Source organism: Oryzias melastigma, linkage group LG1, assembly GCF_002922805.2.
Source record: "Oryzias melastigma strain HK-1 linkage group LG1, ASM292280v2, whole genome shotgun sequence".
Lineage (NCBI taxonomy): Eukaryota > Metazoa > Chordata > Actinopteri > Beloniformes > Adrianichthyidae > Oryzias > Oryzias melastigma.
The window spans coordinates 17,700,209-17,720,848 of NC_050512.1; the positions used below are offsets into that span (position 1 = coordinate 17,700,209).

The following is a 20,640-nucleotide window of genomic DNA, read 5'->3' on the forward strand; positions in this document are numbered from 1 at the left end:
GCAGAGATGGCAGAAGAGCAGGACGGTGATTAGACCTTTTTTTCCTGCTTGTTCAGGAAGGTCACCTGCACACGGAACAGATAGAAGATAAAAGAAAATGTGGGTTATATAATAAAACATAGCATCTGTGGATGGAAAGGGGAACAGAGTTGGCGTTGGAGGAGCTTGATAAAAATGTTCTGGAGGTGAAGATAGATAGAAGGATGAGCCTAAAGCTGGAAGCTTGAAAGTGTGATGTTGAATGTTAGTGGTGGTTCTGTTCTTCAATATGAGCTAAAGAAGAAGGAGAAACTCAGAGGGGAGATGGATGTGATGCATGGAATCCCCATAAAGGGGAGAGAGAGATGTTGTTGTAGACTTCAACAGATGCATGGATGAGAGAAACAGAGGTGAAAGACAGATGGTATTGGATTTAGCAAAAAGGATGGAAATATTGAAGACATTTTTCCTGAAAAGAGTGGAGCAACACAAGTTGATTACATGAATGAGGAACGCTTGATGATGGAATGAAAACCTTCAGCAGTCAGTGGAAAATAGGAAAAATTAGCCAAGAAAAAGTGGAGAACAGAAGACAGCAGTAAAGGTACCCTTTATGTCCCAACCACATGCATTTTCCAACTGTGTTTTTTTCATCTGTTCCTGTTTGACATTGATTTGAGCAAAGAAATTCTCAGAATTTTAAGTTTAATTTCCAGTGCCTACCTGCTCTGTACTGTTTTGCTCTTTCTATCATCATAAAAGATGCTTTATTTTTAATTACTTCATTTTTCTATTTCTGGAAAACTGTCTAAATACATTGGTGACAGTTTGTGACACACTTTTTAGTGTTTTTATCCACTAAAATTGCACTTTAGTACGTCTGCCTCACCGCAGTACACCTGCCTCGAGGCAGAGGGCGCAGGTGAGCCCGGAGAATGTGAGACTGCAGCCAAAGAATAATAGAGTTAGAGGTAGCAGGTCAAGTGGAGCTGTCCAGCTGTTTTTTAATATTGTTGAGTATCATTTTCTAAATGAAGGATTACGTGTCTAAACTCATTGTTTTCCAGTCTTAAAAAGATCATAACTCTGTTCTGTTTCAGAATCTGTTTATCCCTTTTGTCTCACCTGGTTTCACCTGTTAACTAACCACAGCTGTCCTCCATTAGTTAATTATCCTCATTGGCTTTAAGTTTGGTTTAATTTAGTCAGGCATTCTGTTTGTCTCTTTGTAGTTTTTCAAGTTTTACTATTAATTCTGGTTTCAGTTATGTTAGTTATTTTTCAGTTATGATTAGTTTTTTGCCTTTTGATTCTTCTCTTTAAAAAGTGTCAAAGTTGTTAATATTTTCAGTCATTCAGGTCATTTTTTACCATCATTGGCGAACTTGCGTTTCTACTTTTCCAGAAAAAAAAAGATAAAATCATTAGTTTTCTTTTCAATTGCACACTGTTTTGTGTTTATCCAACAACTAACCACCAACCCTGGACGAAACGATAAAAAAAACAAAATTTAATGAACAAATTGTTAAAATTTTTATATTTTTGTCAAAGAAGTTATATGTTAAAAAGTTTAAGAATGATAAATTGTTTCAGAAGCTTGTGTACTGTTCCTTTAAAATCTAAAGTACTGAAGTACAAAGCTGTCTCTGAAAGCTGCAGCTGAAGAGTTAAGTCCTCAGCAGACTCGCTGTTCTTTTGCCAGAGCAGGACTCCTGCCAGGACTTAGTCCCTGAGTTTCCCTCTCTGCTGTCTCCCTGTGAATGAGGGACGAGGGTGAGTACGTTTACTCCCAACAGAAAACACAATTTTTGCTTACAAATGTCAATTAGTCCATGTACCCCTGTGAGTCAATGCTCCCTTCCTGAAATATTTAGTCAATCAGATCAGCCGATTATTTTTTTTTAAGTTCCAGAAACCATAGTATAACAAGGAGAGTGTGATGACGAGAACCAGGTCAAGTTGCAGCGAGGCAGAGGCACAGGGATACAGTGAGCTTAACAGTGGTAAGAGGTAAGTTGGAGCAATAAGGAGGTGCATCTTGAACAAGTTATTTATAACAGAGGAAGGCCCCTGCTTTCATCCCTGTGAGAACATCATTCCAAAAGCATGAAGGAACACGTGTAGAACACGTGAAAAGACTGTGGTTTCTGTTTGTTTGACAATGATACAGAATACCACTAAAGTTTTTATTCTTTTTTCTATACTTTTTATTCATGTCATGAATGATGTCATGAGAAATATCTTTGCCAGGACTATGGCAAGCTGGGTAGATGGAGCTGAGCACCATCTCAAATTCTGATGTGGTGATGAATTAATAACAAAGAAAGAGAACACTAGTACACTTTTAGCTGTAATCACAATTTTGAGTAATCATTATATTTTTTTATTTTGGTATCATTACTTAAATAAATGTGTTGTTTGAAGCATTAAAGATGAGTTTTAAGTGTTACTAAATATGTTAGAGAGATCACTTCTGCTCTTAAGTTCCTGCAAGAGTGGGCGGAGCTTATATCAAAACTGTCTTTGAGACTGGTTGCCATTTTCTGAACATTTCCACTTTCATAGGACTTTTTCTGTACTCTAAGTTTTTTACAGTTTTTAAGGCATTAAAACAGTCAGAATTACCAAAAGTTGATTAATAGATAATCAAACGATCAAAATTAAGGATTATTAAGAAAATATCCAGATCAGTGGTAGTATGGCTTAATTTGTTAGATATACTAAACCATAACACTTTCTTTAGCTATGATATGTCTGACCAGAGAATTTTTAATAATGTTGTACAGCATTAAATTGATATATTTGTCTTTTAAAGTAACTTGATTGTGCACAAAACTGGTGTAAAATCAGTGTTAACATTTAAACCCACCTGTGTTTGTTTTTTACTAATAAAGGTCACCGACTCTCCTGCATGGGGAAACATTCTGAGTATTTCTTGTTGATGTAATCTGCAGCTGCAGTTCAACAATATTTGGAGTTAAACAGACTATTTTAAGTAACTGTTTTGCTAGAAAACTTGTGCAAATCCCAAAAATAAACATGTCACATCACAGATTGGAAATTCAAGATTATAATCAAGCTTTTTTCCATCAGAGATTTTATGAAAATCCTCTCTTTCCATCAATAAAATTAACAAAAGGGTTATAAAAAGGTGCCCAAATAAAGTGGAATAGCAATAATCTAAATTTGCTAGAATTAAAACCAAATGAAAAACTTTCGAGGAGGACTGACTGTTCCCTCCAACAGAAGCTGAGGTCTGTTCAAACATAATGTGTCATTCTGGAGCGACACTGCACCGCGTTCTGCCACTTGGCAGTTTTATCCTTCCTTACCATTTGTGCTCACTTCCTGTTTAAATTCTTTCAAATGCCAAAATGACTGTAAAATTAAAACATATTTATTGGGGTTTTAACTGTCCTCCAAAATATTACCCAGCATAGCAAAAATGAGAAAAATCAAATCTACTTTTGGTGTTTAATGCAGAATTCATTAAAACATTCTGGTATGATTTGAAGATCAAACTTTTATTTATTTATTTTTTAAATGTTCTGTTTGTTATTTCTCTTTAACATTTTTATATTTTAAACTAACATTGACTTACATACAGAAGGCACTTAAAAAAACAAGGTAAATTACAGATGCTGTTGTTATAAACATAAATTTACTGATTTATAAAAAAAATATAAAGACAAATGAAAAGACATAAAATAATAGCACCGTTGGCAAATTTAGAAACCCATTTAAGAAAAAGAAAGAAATTAGCATAACTCATGATCTACAGCATGACAGAAACAATACTTGATGATCAGGATAATAATAAAGGCTGTTTTACTTAGGTATAAATTAATCATCATGACAGAAAGCATTAGCTCCATGTTTTAATCTTTTCACAGGTCAGAGGTTTTAGGTTCTATGTCATATGTTAGGCGTTGTGGTTTCGGCTTTGTGCAAGTCCTGGTACATGTCCATCAGTCGAGTGGCCTCTCTCTGTCCTGATAGCAAAGCACCGTGTGTTGTGGAATAGTATTTTCTATGAGTGGCCTCTCCAGCAAACAGGACCTGCAGGGGCTGTAGAGAAAAGGGAGGGGGTGGAGACAAAACAGAGTCATCATCTTGACATATTTTTGGCTTCTGTCAAATGCTGTTTTCTATTCCTGCTTCCCTTTGTGCCGCACACGAGACACTTCGGTGTCGGTCCTGAGGGCTGATGTGTGATTTGGGTTTGACAGGGCTGAAGGACTCCAAGCAGAGGGGTCTCGCCTTTCCTTCAGCGGTGTCAAGCTTGGTCCTAAAACCCCTGGCAAGTCATGAGCGCTCGTTGCCGTCCTGACAGGGTCATGGCATTGCTGATGACATTTATGAGCTGACTATGAGCACTGAACCTGACTAACAACAAACTCAAGGACTGCTAGAGCTGTTCCAGTCATTTCTATTCTCACTAAAATATGAAAAAAGTAATGAGCAAACAAGGTCTAATTTTCAGCAACTCCTCAGTAAAATAATTAAAGTCTACCATGACAATTTTTTAAAACATTCCCATTGGTGTTTTAATTGTGACATTTTTAACCAAAACCTCACAACCTAGATGTCTTTAAAATGCCACATTTCCAAAATCTCCTCTAAAGAGGCGTGACCGCTGGTGCTGAGCTGAGTAGCTCCGCCCTTAATCCCCCTTTTCTGATGATGATATCTGCGTCTCGCTAGCGTAAGTCTTCACCACTGCAACACAAGCATGTCAAGTAATGTCGAAAATGTCCAGCTGTATCGTTTTGAGCTCAGACGAGGAAAGTGAGGAGCTCCGTGGATCGAAACGTCTACACATCAGAATGGTATTGTTTTTGCAACTTCTAATGTTTAAACGGGAATGCCCTAGAAAGCTTAAGTTTTTCTCTTTGATTATCTCCTTATCAAAGCTTTTCCGTGACGATGTACAGCCTTATGTGATTATTATGAATTAATATTAATAATAGAAAAAGGAATTTTACTGTGACAATTTTTGTACTTTTACAAATTCACTTTTTTTGAAGTAGCATTTTTTTGGTCACTACAATTTTCAATAGAGAAAGACTCAAAAATGTTATTTTAAGACACATTTTCTTAATGTATGTCCTCCATCACCAGAAAAATGTCACAAAAACATGTTGAAAACACCAAAAACACAATTTTCATCAGATTATGGTGTCATCTCATAGTTTCTTACAGGAGCCTTGGTGCTGTTGGCATAAGGCAGCGGCATTGACAGCCTCTCACAGTCGGCACCACTGGACCCCACCCTGGTGAAGGAGTAGGAGCCTTGGATGTACGGGTTACTGCCCCATGACGAACGCAGGACGTGCCGGGGCTTTGGAATGTCAGGGTTCCCTGCAGACAAATGAAAGAAGGGAGTCATCAGTGACAAAAAAAAAAAAAAAAAAGAGCAATTATCTATTCTAGAAATTATCTCCATCTGAAGTTTTTTATTCCACAGCAAAAATAAATGCAGTATCATGATAAAGAGAATTTTTTAAACTTCTATTGAATGGCTGATGGATCAGGAACACGTGCAACAAAACATGCTAACAATAACATGCTAACAAACGTGCTTTTGAACTGTGGAAAAAAGCTGAAATACTCTTAAAAGATCACAGATATTAAGGCAGAAGTACTCATTTAGCATCTAAACAAAGCTCATAAAGATTAAAATCTCTTTTCATAATATTGACCCATCAAACGAATGACTTTTGCCAAGTCATATTATACAAATTTTCAACTAAAAGACTAAAACCATGGGATATGAGGTTTGAAATTTATCCTTGTAGTAACCAGAGGTAAAGTATGTAGGATAGACTGCCTTTTCTTTTTTTTCTTTTTTAGAAGTGCAGCACTTATGCATCTAAAAAAAGCTTTCTAAATCAAAGAGTCTCATTATTTCCAAGTAGGAATGCAGCAACTGTGCATTAAAGTCTTTCACCTGCGATCCTCTGAGAGCAGCGCGCTCAGACTTTATGTAATGAAGCCGAGCTGAGCGAGGGCAGGGCGGTGTACGTTTCACACTGTCTATTCAGCAAACACCAGTCTACTGAAGTGACAGTCTCTGCAGTCACACTGTGACCTACTTCTGAGCCAGACACCAGGCTTTCGCTCCCTCCACCTCCTTCCTAATGTGTGACCAAACAATACATCAGACCACACAAAGAGCTCACATTCTGGGCTGCACAGCTCTGTTTTTTGTGTTTTTTGCCCTAAAGGGGCAGCTAAGATATATCTTAGCTTAAAAATAAAAAAATAAAAAGTCCCGCCCTGGTTTAATTGTGTTGTTTTTCCTCACAGAACAAGAAGGGCTGGAAATGAAAAGTGAATAATTGTGTGGATAGTTTGTGATGATGACAGATCAGTTAGATAGTATTTTTATGTCTTAAAAAAGAACATCTGAGTCATTCAGCTCCTTAGTACTCTTTTGTTTCCTTCTGAGAAGGATGTGGTGATGTCACATCCTCCTATCAATGACTGTCTAAGAAGAGCTGTACAATTTCAGCCATCCAAAGATTACTCTTCTTCTCATGTTTTAATAAAAAGGGTTTCATTTAGAAAGATATGAATAATAAATTACTAATTTAAGTGTTTTTCTTGTATATGTTAATGAACCCACACTTATTAGATGATGTGATCGAGCTCTGACCTGTAAAGCGCCTCAGCAGGTCAGTGCAGATCTCAGCCACGGTTTCATCATCGCAGCGCTCCATGTACAGCGCCTCCTGCCCACAGATCCAGCCACTCAGCATATAGCCGTAGCGCTCAGGTGGGTAGAGGACATCAAAGCTGCAGATCTTTTTGTACCACAGCTCCTCGGGGTACGCCAGCTGCTCAAGCTGAGCTTCATCCTCCCACACAAACTGGATGCTGTTGCATTCTGGACTCCAGAAGGGCTCTTCGAACTCTAAGAATATCTTGTTGGTGGTGCTGATGCCCAGCCTCTCGATGGCGAGCACTTTGTCCTCGGGAAGAGATGGCGAGAACATGGCCTCGTGGTTCTGCTTCAGCACGCCGAGGGATGCGGTTACGATCACGTGGTCAGCCGTGATCCACTCCTCATCCTCGCACTCCACGCAAACAGGACGGCCCAAGCTGAAGGGCTCCTCACGAGACTGGCCGCCGTAGTTGTTATCGTTGTGGTTGTTGTCGCTGTTCTTGGCGATGACCTCCTGATGCTGGGCTGAGTAGTTCCAGTGAATGTGGCGCACTGGTTTGCCAAGACAGATGGTGTGGGATGGGATGTCTTGGGCCAGGAGCTCCACGATCTTCATGAAACCTTCAGGAATGACGTAATGTGCACCGGGGATCTCTGTCCACTCTCCAAACTCACTCAGAGATACTTCATCCATGCTGGGAGAGCTACTTTCACAGCTTTCCACCTGAAACGTTAGACCACATCAACAAACACATTCAGGTGAGGAATCTCCACCGCCGCTAAGATCGAAGGTGGAGTGCACAGACTTGATTACACATGTTCAAAGGATATGTGACAACTGATTGAATGTCTTTTGTTATTACTTCTTGGAATGCGGCACAATAACAAGTACCTGGGGTCATTCTCTGTTTAGAGCAATTCTGATAATAGGTGGCGTCTCTGGTTTATTGGGTTAGTCACTGTGGCTTACGTGTTACCTGACGTGTCTTCTGTACATTTTGCAACATCCTTTGTTTCCTGTGTCAATGTGTGGGTGGAAGTATTCATGGGAAAATATGACAGAGTATAAATAACATGAACATATGGTGACACACAATTTAGCAACTACAGTAATAATGTTGCAGGAATTTGATTGATTTTCAACGATTATGCTTTTTAAGCTAATTCAAAACTTTGAATTCTATTTAGACACCAATACACTTTTACTAAAGTTTGTTTAACCCTATTTAACCATTTAAATATTATATTTGATACATGCATTTCTGAGAACCCTATCTCATTAGCATGATCCAAACTTTCCTTAAAACACATTGTATAACTTTCCTGCCCTGTAATTCGTAATTATTCCACTAGGGGCAGTAGAAGGACTTTCTCTGCTCATTTCATGCGGCTGCTTCAATGAAATCTCAAAAACACTTTTGGTGGGAAAAGAAAATAACTCATCTATTGTTATTCATTTTTACATTGCCATTTGTTTTACTGAAAGAATGCCAAATGCGTTGATAAGTATTACATAAGAAAAGAATTACAGCTTGTTAAAAATGTGTGGATCAAATTTGAGACAGCGGGTAAATAAGGTGTTTTTAATTCCTTAACTCTAATGTCAAGAGTTTTGTATCTGAAACTAATATTGTTGTGAGCAAAAACTTAACAAATCACTCACCTTATAATAATTGATACTGTCTATATCTCATTTAAAATGATATTACACATTTTTTTGCATGGATTTCATCAAAAAGTATAAAAACATGTTAGCTTTTACAAATTTACATTTTCTGCCAATATTTTGATGTACTGGGCTTTACAAGCTTAAAGAGACTATGTAAGAAAATCTATTTTTTATGATTTATAATTCTAGCAATCAATAGGTTTAGGAATAGTGTCTGAAAAAGCTCCGCCAAAATCATATATTTGAATAGTGTGGTTTCTTTGTCAATTAGCAACAGTACTTTTCATGTTGATGATGTCAAACCCAATGCAAACAGAGATCATATTACAGAGAACACAAGCACACACCTTGAGGTACTGTTGCAGCATTGACAGTTTGAGCTTCTTGATAATCTCAGAGTCATCCGGATCCACCATGATCTTCTTGCGCACCACATCTCGAGTAAAAACGCCAACACTGTTCTGGCTCTCAGCACAAACCGGCTTCCCATTTTGGAAGAACTCTTGAGTCAGCTCATACACCTAAGAAAGGGACAAAAAAACACTGTTAGGGATGAAGGGGTAAAAAATAAGTGGAAAGAGGAAGTGTATGAAGACACACAGCAATGGTGAAATCACCCAAGAAAAAAGAAAGTCAAAGGGCAGAGACGCAGTATACTGGAATGCATCAGCATGTTTCAAGTGAAAACAGCTCACTGAGTTAAACAGTTCATGTTAGAAATCTCCTGTATTTTACTAATTTATTTAACTTTTTCTATTTTTAGATGATTCATGTATCATTGAATGATAACATTTACGATCTTCTGCAATGATCAAATACATCACATACAGTTTGCATGTCTCTGTGGTCATGCAAACTGTGACCTAAGATCGAAGTCTGCACTCTCGCTTGCCTCTAACTGTAATGCTTGTGTGTTCTGACCTCGTTGTACAGGTCACTGAACTCCTCCACCAGGTCCTTGGGGATCCTTCTGCCGGCGTTGGTCTGGTAGTGAGCCACGCCGTTCTTGGCGTACAGGCTGATGCGGCCCACGCTCCTCTCTCCGTCTGTGGTGTGCTCCAGCAGTCCATTTTCCTCTGCCAGGTGATACACTGGGTTACCGTTGGCACCATGGATCCAGGTAGCACCGAGTTCCAAGGTTGTTCCTCCTGAATTATATTAAAAATAAAAACTTTTAATAGAGTACTACAATTATCCACATATATACATACAAAACAACTGAATTTTTTGACCAGAAGAAAATTCCGAGATGTCAGACACAGTTAAATTAGCAAGCTTAAGAAAGAGTTTTGATATACGGTCATAGGTTATAAATTAAAGCTTGTGTAAAATTCGATTACATGTTTAAGATAATTCATCTTTGGGCCACACAGCCAACAAACTTGACAGTGACACTTATTTTAGTCTTGACACTGCTGATTTGGTTTTTCAAGTACAGTTTCACATTTTTTCAAATCAGGTTATACTTGTTGCAAACAGACTTCTTAAAGTAGGGCCTATCTCCTATTTTCCAGGATGTAGTGCTATTTTAGAAACAAATGGGTGCTTTATTGGGCCATAATGAAAACAGTCCAGAAAAAGTTTTCTGATAATCCGGCTGAACATCTTTGTTTTTTCAGTTTGTAATATTCCTTTTCTTAAAAGGATTCTCCCTTTTGTGATTCATCTACACATTCTCACTCCCAACTCATCATATTTAAATGTACGGTTAGGGCCCCTTTCTGCACCACTTTTGAGGTTTTGGGTGTCCTCAACTTGTCGTTTTTTTGACGTGGTGGCTGTTCTCATTAAGTCACGGGTCCTCAAGCCTCGGGATGGGGTAACGGACATGGAATCAGTACAGGTTCAATATGGGGACCCAGGTCCAAGCAGCCCTAGGTTGGAGACCTCTGATTAAAAACAATGAGTTGGGGACACCCAAAGCGTCAATACACAGAAGACGCAGAGGGGACCCGAACCATACGTCCATACATGATGAGTTAGGAGTGAGAATGTGTTTGATTCATCAATAGAAAAACTAAAAGCTTACTTAGCACATACATATAGGTTTCATAGCTCTAAGTCCTCCTTAAAGCCTATTGTGAGATGATAGGACACTTGACTCTTTGCTAAAGTTAGCTGAGGATCATATAATCTGACGACCTTTGCCCCAGGGTGTCAGATTCCTTCCATAAATGTCATATGAATAGAAATAAGAGGAGGGGAAGCACAGTTTTTCCTGCGGTTTCCCTTATGGAAATGCTGTGTTGGGTTTTCACACAGTCAGTGCGTCATTGCTTTTATTGAGTCACCACTGAAGTACAGGGTAAAAAAAAAACAAAAAAAACATGAAAGCATCCTCTGACCGTGATGAACACTCTTAACTCTTCCACCGATGTGGTCTGATGCCTCTAGGACGGTGACATCCGTGAAGCCGTTTTCCAGTAGGAACTTAGTTGCAGCAAGGCCAGCCAAGCCGGCACCAATCACTACTATTCGAGGCTGTCGATGAGGGTGTAAGCCACTACTAAGAGGATCATCAGTGCTGTCTGAGGAAATTTCACAACTTTGCATGCCGTCCAAGCTTCTCTTCGATGGAGTCTGAAACACATACATGGCATATCTTCCATTAAAACAACCAACTCCACAAGCAATTAACAAGATTAGGCAGTATTACTTTGAAAAACAATTCAGGAAGTTTTACGTTGAAGTCTTTCCAGATAAAAGACACTAGAAAATTGAAGGAGGTTTATACAAGCTGACGCTGATCAAGAATACTTAGTGGATGAAAGCCCATTTCATCATAAATGACTCATACCTACAGTAAGCTAACAAATCAAACCTCTCAAGACTGATATTTGTTACAAAAGCAGGCTAGAAAAGCCGGTAGGACACCTCATTCTTGGCTTAAACACGCTTTCAACCTGGTGTTCATAGCATTCAAAGGCATTCGTCATCAGCTATTTCAATTCATGTCAATTAGACGAGGTCTTGAGCACACAACAAAAAGTACAAAACTGGAGATTTAGGATAAAAATCCAACAGTAGAATCATTGACACTTTAAAAAGTGGAAAACATCTCTGTTTTTAAAGTACCATCAGTTGCCCCCTCCCTGCGGGAGCAGTGAGCTGCAGACACAGTTGCGCTTGGGAACCATTTGGTGGTTTAAGTCTCCAATCCAATCCTTTTAATGCTGAGTGTCTGGGTCTGATTTTTTGAGTTTTAAGTGTGACTCGGCTGGGATTAGAACCCTCGACCTTCCAGTCTCAGCGCGGACACTCTACCACATACCCCTGAGCTTATAGCAGACCTTTAATATTCTCTCTAAATATATCTGGTAAGAACGCCAGAACTATTCGTATAACACCAGAGATGAAAAAGAAATGTGGGTTAACATTTTCAACATTGACTAAACTAAACAAACAACTTTTAATCTTCCCTTAAACTGGCTACATAATCCTTTAAATCCCACCACATTTCTGCCAAAACTCCTGCTTTTTCACTGGCTTTACTTCACCTCATTGGAGTTGTGCTGCTAATTCAAAGCACAGCTGAACCACACTGCTTTATTGGTATTCTGTTTACTACAACCCACATTTACAGCTGAGTTTATGACTGTAATTAACCGACATTGGGGCTTATTTTCCATCACGTGTGTACATTGGTCTGTCTACAAGCTTTGTATTACCATTTAATAATAGGAAGGACTTAATTAGATGGGAAAAAGAGAACCATTCTGTTGAAGAAAGGACTGAAAAAAAGAGGAATTATCGTTACAGACTCTTGAAGTGAATTCTTCTCATTGAGAGGGGTCTAAAGAAAACTCAGTCATGTGATTTGAACACAAAGCCAATTTCTGGGTATCTGTGTGGCCTTCAGAGGTCATAAAAATCTGGAGTATTTATATTGTTATCTCTGCTTTTTGAACATTTGAAATGAATTGAGTCAGTTTAAGAAGAAATCCATCTGTGTCCTGCTGCGAAAGCTCAACTCCCTGCTTTGTTACCACAGCAACCCTGGAGACAGGGCAGCAGATTATAATACTATGTAGAAGGCACACGCTGACTTTCCCTCATGGCACTACTGATATTGGATCTGTTTGTTTTTTAGTCTCAAAGAACCATTATGTTGATGACTTAAATACCCTCAACATGATCGAACAATTCTGATTCATTGAAGTACCTAGTTTTAGCTTGTAAACAGCGTATGTTGTACCTCAGGGAGTGGCGAGTTCCACCATCAGGTAGTTTAATTGATGCTGTCATTTTATGACTAAACTGTGAGATCAAACCCTTTCCCACTAGGCCACTGAGCTGGTTCAAACTTGTCAGAGCTGATGAGTCAGCTTGATGAATCATCTGAGCATCCAGCAGCTGACAAGAGTCTCAGGACAAACACCGCAAAAAATGGGAACAGGTTTACCAACTGTGACACAAGCATGAGGACGAAGGGGGTTTACAGTAAATCTGTGTATGTGCTTGATTGACTGCTGACCTCAAAAGGAAAAAATGTGGGTCAAACCTGTTAATCTACAAGTGTCATCGTGCATCATCTGACAGCGTGAGGCATCATCCCGGATATGGGTCAGGCACCTCACCCAAAGTGGAGAACGAGCCTAAAAAATGATTGTGTTGTGTCTTAAAATATGAGTTTTATGACTCAATCTGTATAGTTTAAGTGTTTATGTGAATGCAGAGGGCGGTCATGATTCGATTTTATTTGTATTTTTTTATTTGTTAGAAAGTAGGAAGTTGCTTTTTTACATATTATTTCGTAAATATGCATATGTATACACTGTAAAAAAGACAAAAGCTCTGTAATTTGTTATTTAAAAATGTTATTTTTTTATCAAACGAAACTTTTAAGTTGAACAACCCATCAACTCAAAATTTTAACTTAATGAAAATTATTTTAAATGTAACAAATTGCAGAACTTTCTTTCGTTTCACTTTTTCATTGTGAGAAATGAACTCAAGAAGCTTTGAACTCACAGCTGCTGAAACCACTGATTTCTGCTGAGTTTTGTCTGCGTTTAAAAGAACAAAACGTTTCAGTTCCACTTCTGTAAGTTTCTTTTAAGCTGACACTGACACAACTGCTTTCATTCAATGCACAGAAAACGTCAGCTAGACTCCAAGTTTACTAAAGGACTCTTTCTTTGACCACAAAGTCTGATTACATATGGGATAATGCTGCACTTTGTATTTTTGGAACTGATCTATAAATCGCTTGAAAGATCAGAGACGGTATCATTTATTTAAGAAAAAAGGGAACAAAAAAACTGGGGTATAATTTTTGTGGGAGTTTTTGATTTAGTCTGCAATCTCTAATTATATGTCATTTGACTGCACTACTAGTTTGAGTCTTTTGACTGGTGCCGCATGCAATTAGCGGCGTCATGTCGTTGATTTCACGTGGCAGTTTCCACTGCTCTTTTATTTTAGATCTGTTACAGATGAACATGTCTGGAAGGAGCTGATTTGAGGCCAAAAATAGCAGAAAACAAGGAGAAAGTGTGCGGGTCTCTTCTTGATGTGCACTGCTTCATTGTTGTGCATGTGTGAGCAAGTCTGCAAGTGTAATTGTGTGGGTGCTTTTAATCAAATTTCACAATGCTTACATGATACTAAAATATTTATATTCTGCAAACAGACTGCAAACACATTAAATATGTATGATTGAATCATTATGTTATAGATGTTGGGAGTTTCATAGCAAATCTTTGGTATATTTCATTGTATTAATATCATAAATATCTGGGACAGACATTTTTTGAAGTACATCGGCTGGTTTTAGTTTAGTGCACATTAGGTGCTATGGGTCACTCTGATGAGAGGCATTGTTAAAACCCTAATAAAGGCTACAAGCTTTACTCCATACTTGGTGGGAGGTGAAAAACTGTATTTTTTACTTAAATTTTATTATTTTTACTATATACAAAATGTGTTTAATTATTTATGACTTTAATATCCTTCTTTAATTAGTCTTTTTAAAGTCCCACTCTGATGCAAATTGTGTTTATGGCATATTTAACATGTTCTTGTAGCATTTTTTTTTTTTTTTAGGATTTAGGGTGTATATACAGAATACTCAGCTCAATACTGTTTTTCTGAGTATTTTTGTATTCAAACCAAAGCAGGGGAAAAAGGCTGTTTGAAAAAGAGTGTATTTGTGACATAGAAAATACTCTGGGCGGGCAAAAGCTCCCTGCTATGAGCTCCTAGCAATATGGAGGGGAAAGGGGGCGGGGTTGTTCCGTGTCAGCGGTCCTGCCCTAACTCCAGGGCAAATCTTTAAACTATGTCCTAGAAAAAAATAGTTTAATGGCATAATCTTAATTTGGAATGCTTTTACAATAGAGCATAAGATGATCGGGTAGGACTTTAGGTGAAGACACTATTGTTTTCTATAAAAAATAAGTTAGTTGACTTCTTATCTTATCAGAAAGCTAACTACTAAATAGGAAACTTTGAAGAAGTAAGTCACTTTCGCAAGAGGTTTTGATGTTAAAAGACATTTCACACCTTGATCAAAGGTCTTAGTGAGGTTGTACAAGAATGCGTTTCTCATCAAAGAAAATACAGGGCGACCAAACCAGCTTAGACTCAGAAGTAAGTAAATAAGTTTAAATATTTGTAGCATTCTTTCCAGAAGGAGTCCCAAAGTGCTTCACAAACCAGGTTAAAACTACTTCAAAACATAAATTACATGTATTTGAGATAGAAAACATAAAGTTACAAAATCTTGCTAATATAAACCACGTTTAGCTGAAAGCCTGTGAAATAAAAAGATCTTCAGGTGCGTTTGGCTTATCAGGAAATTGACAGAAAGTCAGATGATTGTTTTCTAGTGCTGCAATGCAGGAAACCAGCTATTTCCATGTGAAAACCACTACAGATTTCCTCTTTATGACTATCTGAGAAGCTTCTTGAAAAAACCTTTTAATTACACCTCGTTTGTTTTACTTCAACTATCTCTAAAAGTCAGAGAGAAGTTCAAATCTATAATATTTTGAATCAAATGTTTGAAACTTCCTGATTGTTTTATAAAAACTAAAAGAAATTACCCCAACTTTTTTTTTTTTTTTTTCCAGTGTCACAGATTATTGTTTGGGCTGATCCTGGCTGCAGGAGAGTACACTGGAGGCGAGGAGTTACCGCTGACCTAGAAATTGCAATCTAACAGAACAATGCTGACTAGCTTAAGGTTGTCTGCTGCCCCAGGTGATGCAACAAGAATCACTTTACAGCTTTTGAACTTCTAGGTTTCGGAGAAAAATATCAAAAAGCTTCTTAAATGTGGTTATTCTGTGCATTCTTTTTATTTTATGGGTATTTCTGCACAGATAAGAGAGAGGTTTTTGGTCAGTTTTTCTAAAAATCAATGTTGTAAGATAACTCATAGTTTAAAGGAAGGAAGTCTTGTGGATTTAGCGTTTAACCCATTTCCATGAAAGCAAACACTTTCACACGGCTTAAGGTGGAATCAACAAACCTGATCTTTTATATTTTTCTAAATTGTTTTGAAAAAAACTGAGCAAAAGCAATATAAATTTTAATTACACATATGTGAAGAAAAAAAAGTAAAATATGCAAATATGTGCTTAACTTTTTCCTTTTCTTAAGAGTTTCCACATTAAACTAACCGAATGCTACCTTGAATTAATGTTAATTGTTTCCTGCACCGCAGCATATGAAGAACGCAGGTTTTAGTAGCAAAAAGGAGCAACAGAGATGATGTCATCAGGCCAAAAACTAGAACTTTTGGTGGTTAAAGCTAAACAGACTCTTAAGCACTTTTTAAAAAAGTCTTTAGTTGACCAAATGAGGTCCTGTTTCTCCACTTTACCCACAGTCCTCGGAGCTTTAACCGTGGACCGGTCTTTCCAGCTGTATATAAGCTCAGATTTGCATTTCCTCTATCAGTGCCATGTGAGAGATGAAGTAGCATGAAAACATACTTTACTAGATTAATTGTTACAGTCTTAGATGTAAAAGGCCAGACATTCCACACTTCTCTGGATTTCCAAAGCTGATGTGGTGGAGTAGAAAGACCACAGGGCGACATGCGCACTTCACCCTGAACCCTCATCCTATAGATCCAGATAAAAGCATAATACATCAAGAGATAAGAAACAGCCGCCTGCAGCAGAATATGTAAAAATAGCCACCAGATAAAATAACCATCTTATCTATAAATCAGCAATAAACTTAAAACACTTTTTTTTTCTTTTTTTTGTAATAATCCGTCTATTCATTATTTATTTTTTGCTGGGGCTTAACTAAACAATCAGCTGATTAGAGGAGGGCTGACAAATGACAAGTTGGCCTCCTTTAGAGGCACTTTTCTGAGAGGAAACCCCCTTGGAATTTTCAGAATAAAAGCATGCAAAAGTCTTAAATTAGTCTGAGGAAAGTTGGGGGAAACAGCTGGTGTGAGAATCAGCTGTGTGGCAGCGGTATGCCACGTATAGGGACAGCAGACAGCTGTGGGACTCGAAATTAAGTGTAACTCTTAAAAAATAAATATATATTGAGGGGAAAAAATAAACACAATTACATCTTAATATGATAAAATAATAATACAAAAATATGAGATAAAGGATTCAAACAACAAATTGGTGTAACATTTAATTTCCTCCGCCCTCTTTCAGAAACACACGATGTCTTTGTGAGTCATTTCAACACAAACACCTGTGTGACATTTAATACATTGTGTGCCGAAACGCTCACTATCGACTTACGCTCACGTCACAACACTATAACAGAGGTTTCGGCTAAACGAAGCGCCGTCGTCCCGGTTTGTCATCATCGTAAACAAGGCTCGGAGAGGAACCGTTACCTGACTCTCTTGGTCTTCAGTTTTAAAGCAAACAAGGTTCCGTTCCGCTCTCCTTTGTGCCGCTTGTCCCCTCAGACCGGCTCCGCTTTGTATTTATGCCTGGAAACCAGAAGCAGCCAGTTTTTTCCGAGGCCGCTGCCTCCTCGTGAATTAAACATGAGCCGCGATGACGACGGGGACCAGCCCACAACCGAGCCCGCTGACACGAGCCCGCCCGCCGCCAGCTGCCAAAACACACAACGGCACGTGCTCACCTGCTGCCACAAAGACAACATTTAAGCTGTCAAGTCTTATTTTTCTCTCTTTTTTTTTTCTTTTTTTTTTTTTTAAGAGAAGGGGAAAAACATTTTGTTTCTCAAAAAGTAATTCAATATTTTATTATTTTTGTTTTACATTTTTATGTCTGCACTTGCCATACATAGGCTGCAATATAATCCAGTATAAAATAATTTCTTTTTACATTTTTTTCTTTTTACATTCTTTTTCTGTTCATTATAGAAAATACACTGACTTATATGTCATCTTTTTTTTCTTTGACATATTTCACATATGAGTAATAACCAGTGGTGGATTTAGCAGTTTGATGGCCCCAGGTGAACAATAGCATGGGGCCCTCTTCATCGGTTATATGCAAAGTAAACTCGAGTTACATGACATGGGCTCGAGTCAGACTCAAGTCATGAATTTGAGGACTTTAGACTCAACTTGGACTTTCAAACCTCTGACTTGTGACTTGACTCGGATTTTAATATCCATAACGTGTGACTTGACTTGGACTTCAGACCTCTGATTCATGACTTGACTCAGGCTTTACTGTAAAAGTGGAAAATGCGTGTTTATTTTTGTTTCAGTAATTATAGATCTGACCTGCATATTTTGAGTTTTAGTATAAATAGACTTTCTTTACTGAATCGGCAATGTATAGTGATGATTATTGGATTAATGTGGCAATGTACCCAAAATGTGTTACATGAAGTGAGCTCATTGACTGTATATGAGAACTGGATCATTGTGCCACGCAAAGAAAACTGCTTGGGCCAAATCTGAATTCTTCCCCTACCACTCTATTATCATGTTTAATCAATCATAAGAGATGTGTGTGTACTGTATGCATAACTGCAAATATGTTTAATTATTATTACAAGTAATGACACAATTTAGTACTTTTTCTTTAACTGAGATCTAAAAATTGAAAGTTGTTTAAACACATGGTGATTTTATCATCGGTATGTAACTAAATCCAATTTTAAAACCTTCTAGCTTTGCTGTCAGAAATTTGGAAAACAAAAGCTGACAAGATCTCTGCACTGATTTAAACGTAAGGTAACTAACATCATGAAATAGATATTTCAAACACTCTTTTTCTTTTGACAAGTATTTCTGTACAATCACAACTGGGAGACAATCCAATGTTTCTGTGCGCTGGTCCCAAATCTAAGTAAATGCAGAGTCTGATGTCAGAAAGGGCAAAGCCAAGTCAAATATTTTAATCACAAACAGAATTTTCTTGCCAAATCTGTAGTGGTCAAGTTAACTATGATCTCATTGATGCTGTTGGGTAGAGATTTTGTTCTACTGCTGGAAGAGAAGAGGACAGGGGGAAGTCATCTTGGTAGAAAAAGAAAAAAGAAAGAGAAGAGTGTGGGAAAGTGGGAACTTTCAACTAGAGGGCTGACAGGAGGGAGATGGATCAGGTGATTCAGAATCCCTAGAGAGAAGAAAATGGAGATGGGAATGAATTTAACAGACATGGGAGTAAAGAAAACAGAAGTGATGGGGAAGTGGTCTTTTAATTATGATTTCACTGTTCAGGGTAGGACTGTTGCTACAGACGTTAGCCTAATTTCATCAAACCTTTGTTTACAACTCTCACCCACTACCTTATAGCACCTCCCAAGCCCAATAGCAAAAAAGAAAAACGGTACACAAATAAATTATCTAATGTGATTTGAAAAGAGATATACAGAAATGCAGTTTTAGGCAAAATCCGAAGTCTTCCCCTACCCCCACGACTTCCCCCTACCATTCCAATTGTAGGGGCATGAAAAAGGGAAAAGGGTGTCCGAAATAGTTTTTTTAAGGTTAGAGTGAAGGAACTTCGAGTTATGTATTCCTCCACCTACAGAGGAGAAGCCCTTTTCTTCACGTGGGTGTGCTCTGAAGGACAGAAGTTTACATTGAAATGTAAGTATATTACTTTTTATTTTTGCATGACTTTTAAAAGTAAAAAAACTGTGTTGTGTATTTCTGAGTGCTAGTAGCTCATCGCTGATGAAGCTGACCAGCAACTATTGATGACGTCATCGAGTGGGAGTAATGTCTCCATTTGGAGGGCTAAATGTAGGGGTAGGGAGAAGAATTTGGATTAGGACAAAATTTTAATTTATTCAGTATATGTCCTCCATCATGATAAAAAGGCTAAAGAACATATTCTCAACCCCAAGTCGTCACATACTGACCTTTGGTTAAGGACACCTCCCCGTCACTTTTTGACGTTTTGGGTGTAGTTTTAACTTGCTGGCTTTCAGCAACCCTCGGGATTCGGTACAGGACGCGGAATGGTCCTCGGGACGCGTCCAGTATCCAAACCCGGTACCCTAACCAGGCACCGGGCACGGTACCGCATGCAGTACTGGATCTGAGCAGGTTTCAGACACGGTACCAGGTGCAAACCGGACCCGGACGAGAACCGGTACCGGGATAGTACTGGGTTAGGGCACTGCTGCGCTCTGCGTCTCGGTACTGGACTGGTTCCGATTTGCGGCCCGGAGGTCAGGGACCTGTGATTTAATGGGAACAGCCAGCACATCAAGAAACGACGAGTTGAGGCCAGCTAAGGCTTCAATTTTTGACCCAAGGGGTCCTTAACCAGATGTCAATATGTAAAGAGTTGGGAGTGACAATGTGTTGGATTGGCAAGGATGGAAATGTGTTGACAGACTCTACAAGTATAATGGAAAGATTGAAGGAGAGCTGATGAAAGAGGAAAACGTTGGGGTGTACAGACAAGAAGTGGCCGTTGAGCAGCAAGGAAGTTAAGGATCAGTGATGATGAAGTGAGGAAGACATTGAGGAGGATGAAGAGTGGAAAGGCAAAACATATCATATGATCATATGATCTGACTTCACAATAAAGATTAACAGTCATGGTGTAATAAAATTACCATGAAAAAGTTCAAAAACCCTTTAAAAACACGCAGAAAAAGACATGGCGCCCGAGGACGATTAGTTCAAAGTGTCTGAGCAGAATTCTGTTTGTCTTTTGACCTTTTACTGACTTCAGTTTACAGATTCACCCACCCATGAGTCAGAAGGAAGTAGATGATATATGGGTGCAGGCGCTTCTTGAATGTCTGCTTTCCTGTGAGATGAGCCAATTATCGTCACTGACGTCCATGCTGTAGGTTGCCTCCCTTCCTGTTCTGTCCTTTGTCTGGGGCTTTGTTTAAACCAAGGAAGTTTGTCCTGAAATTACTTTGAGAACAACAAGCAGAACACAATACA

General features: G+C 38.4%; 1 protein-coding gene and 1 long non-coding RNA gene across 3 annotated transcripts; one reads left to right on the forward strand and one right to left on the reverse strand.

Moving 5' to 3' along the window:
• Positions 1-3,789: 3,789 nt before the first annotated feature.
• On the reverse strand, positions 3,790-17,787 carry smox (spermine oxidase). Of its 2 annotated transcripts, none has more exons than XM_036212531.1 (7): positions 17,039-17,787; positions 10,661-10,895; positions 9,237-9,463; positions 8,663-8,836; positions 6,638-7,370; positions 5,180-5,340; positions 3,790-4,047 (listed from the first exon to the last, which is right to left on the reverse strand). In XM_036212531.1, exons 2-7 carry the CDS (start codon positions 10,866-10,868, stop codon positions 3,895-3,897), a joined length of 1,656 nt encoding a protein of 551 aa, XP_036068424.1. In that variant the 5' UTR covers positions 10,869-10,895; positions 17,039-17,787; the 3' UTR covers positions 3,790-3,894. The 2 variants fall into 2 exon arrangements, with proteins under 2 accessions (XP_036068424.1, XP_024145602.1); XM_024289834.2 differs by having other exon boundaries at positions 17,137-17,784.
• LOC118598886 lies at positions 4,705-5,382 on the forward strand. Its single transcript, XR_004948103.1, has 2 exons — positions 4,705-4,808; positions 5,172-5,382. It is a non-coding gene; the product is annotated as an uncharacterized LOC118598886 (long non-coding RNA).
• Positions 17,788-20,640: the final 2,853 nt, after the last annotated feature.

What these genes read in the sequence shown, in the direction of transcription:
- smox (XM_036212531.1), bottom strand. Translation starts at nt 10,868, where the DNA reads ATGCAAAGTTGTGAAATTTCCTCAGACAGCACTGATGATCCTCTTAGT. An exon ending in TCAGTGACCTGTACAACGAG is followed by an intron (nt 8,837 to 9,236) that starts GTCAGAACACAC and finishes TCCCTTTCTTAG; the next exon opens with GTGTATGAGCTGACTCAAGA. An exon ending in CCTGCTGAGGCGCTTTACAG is followed by an intron (nt 5,341 to 6,637) that starts GTCAGAGCTCGA and finishes ATTTGTCTGCAG; the next exon opens with GGAACCCTGACATTCCAAAG.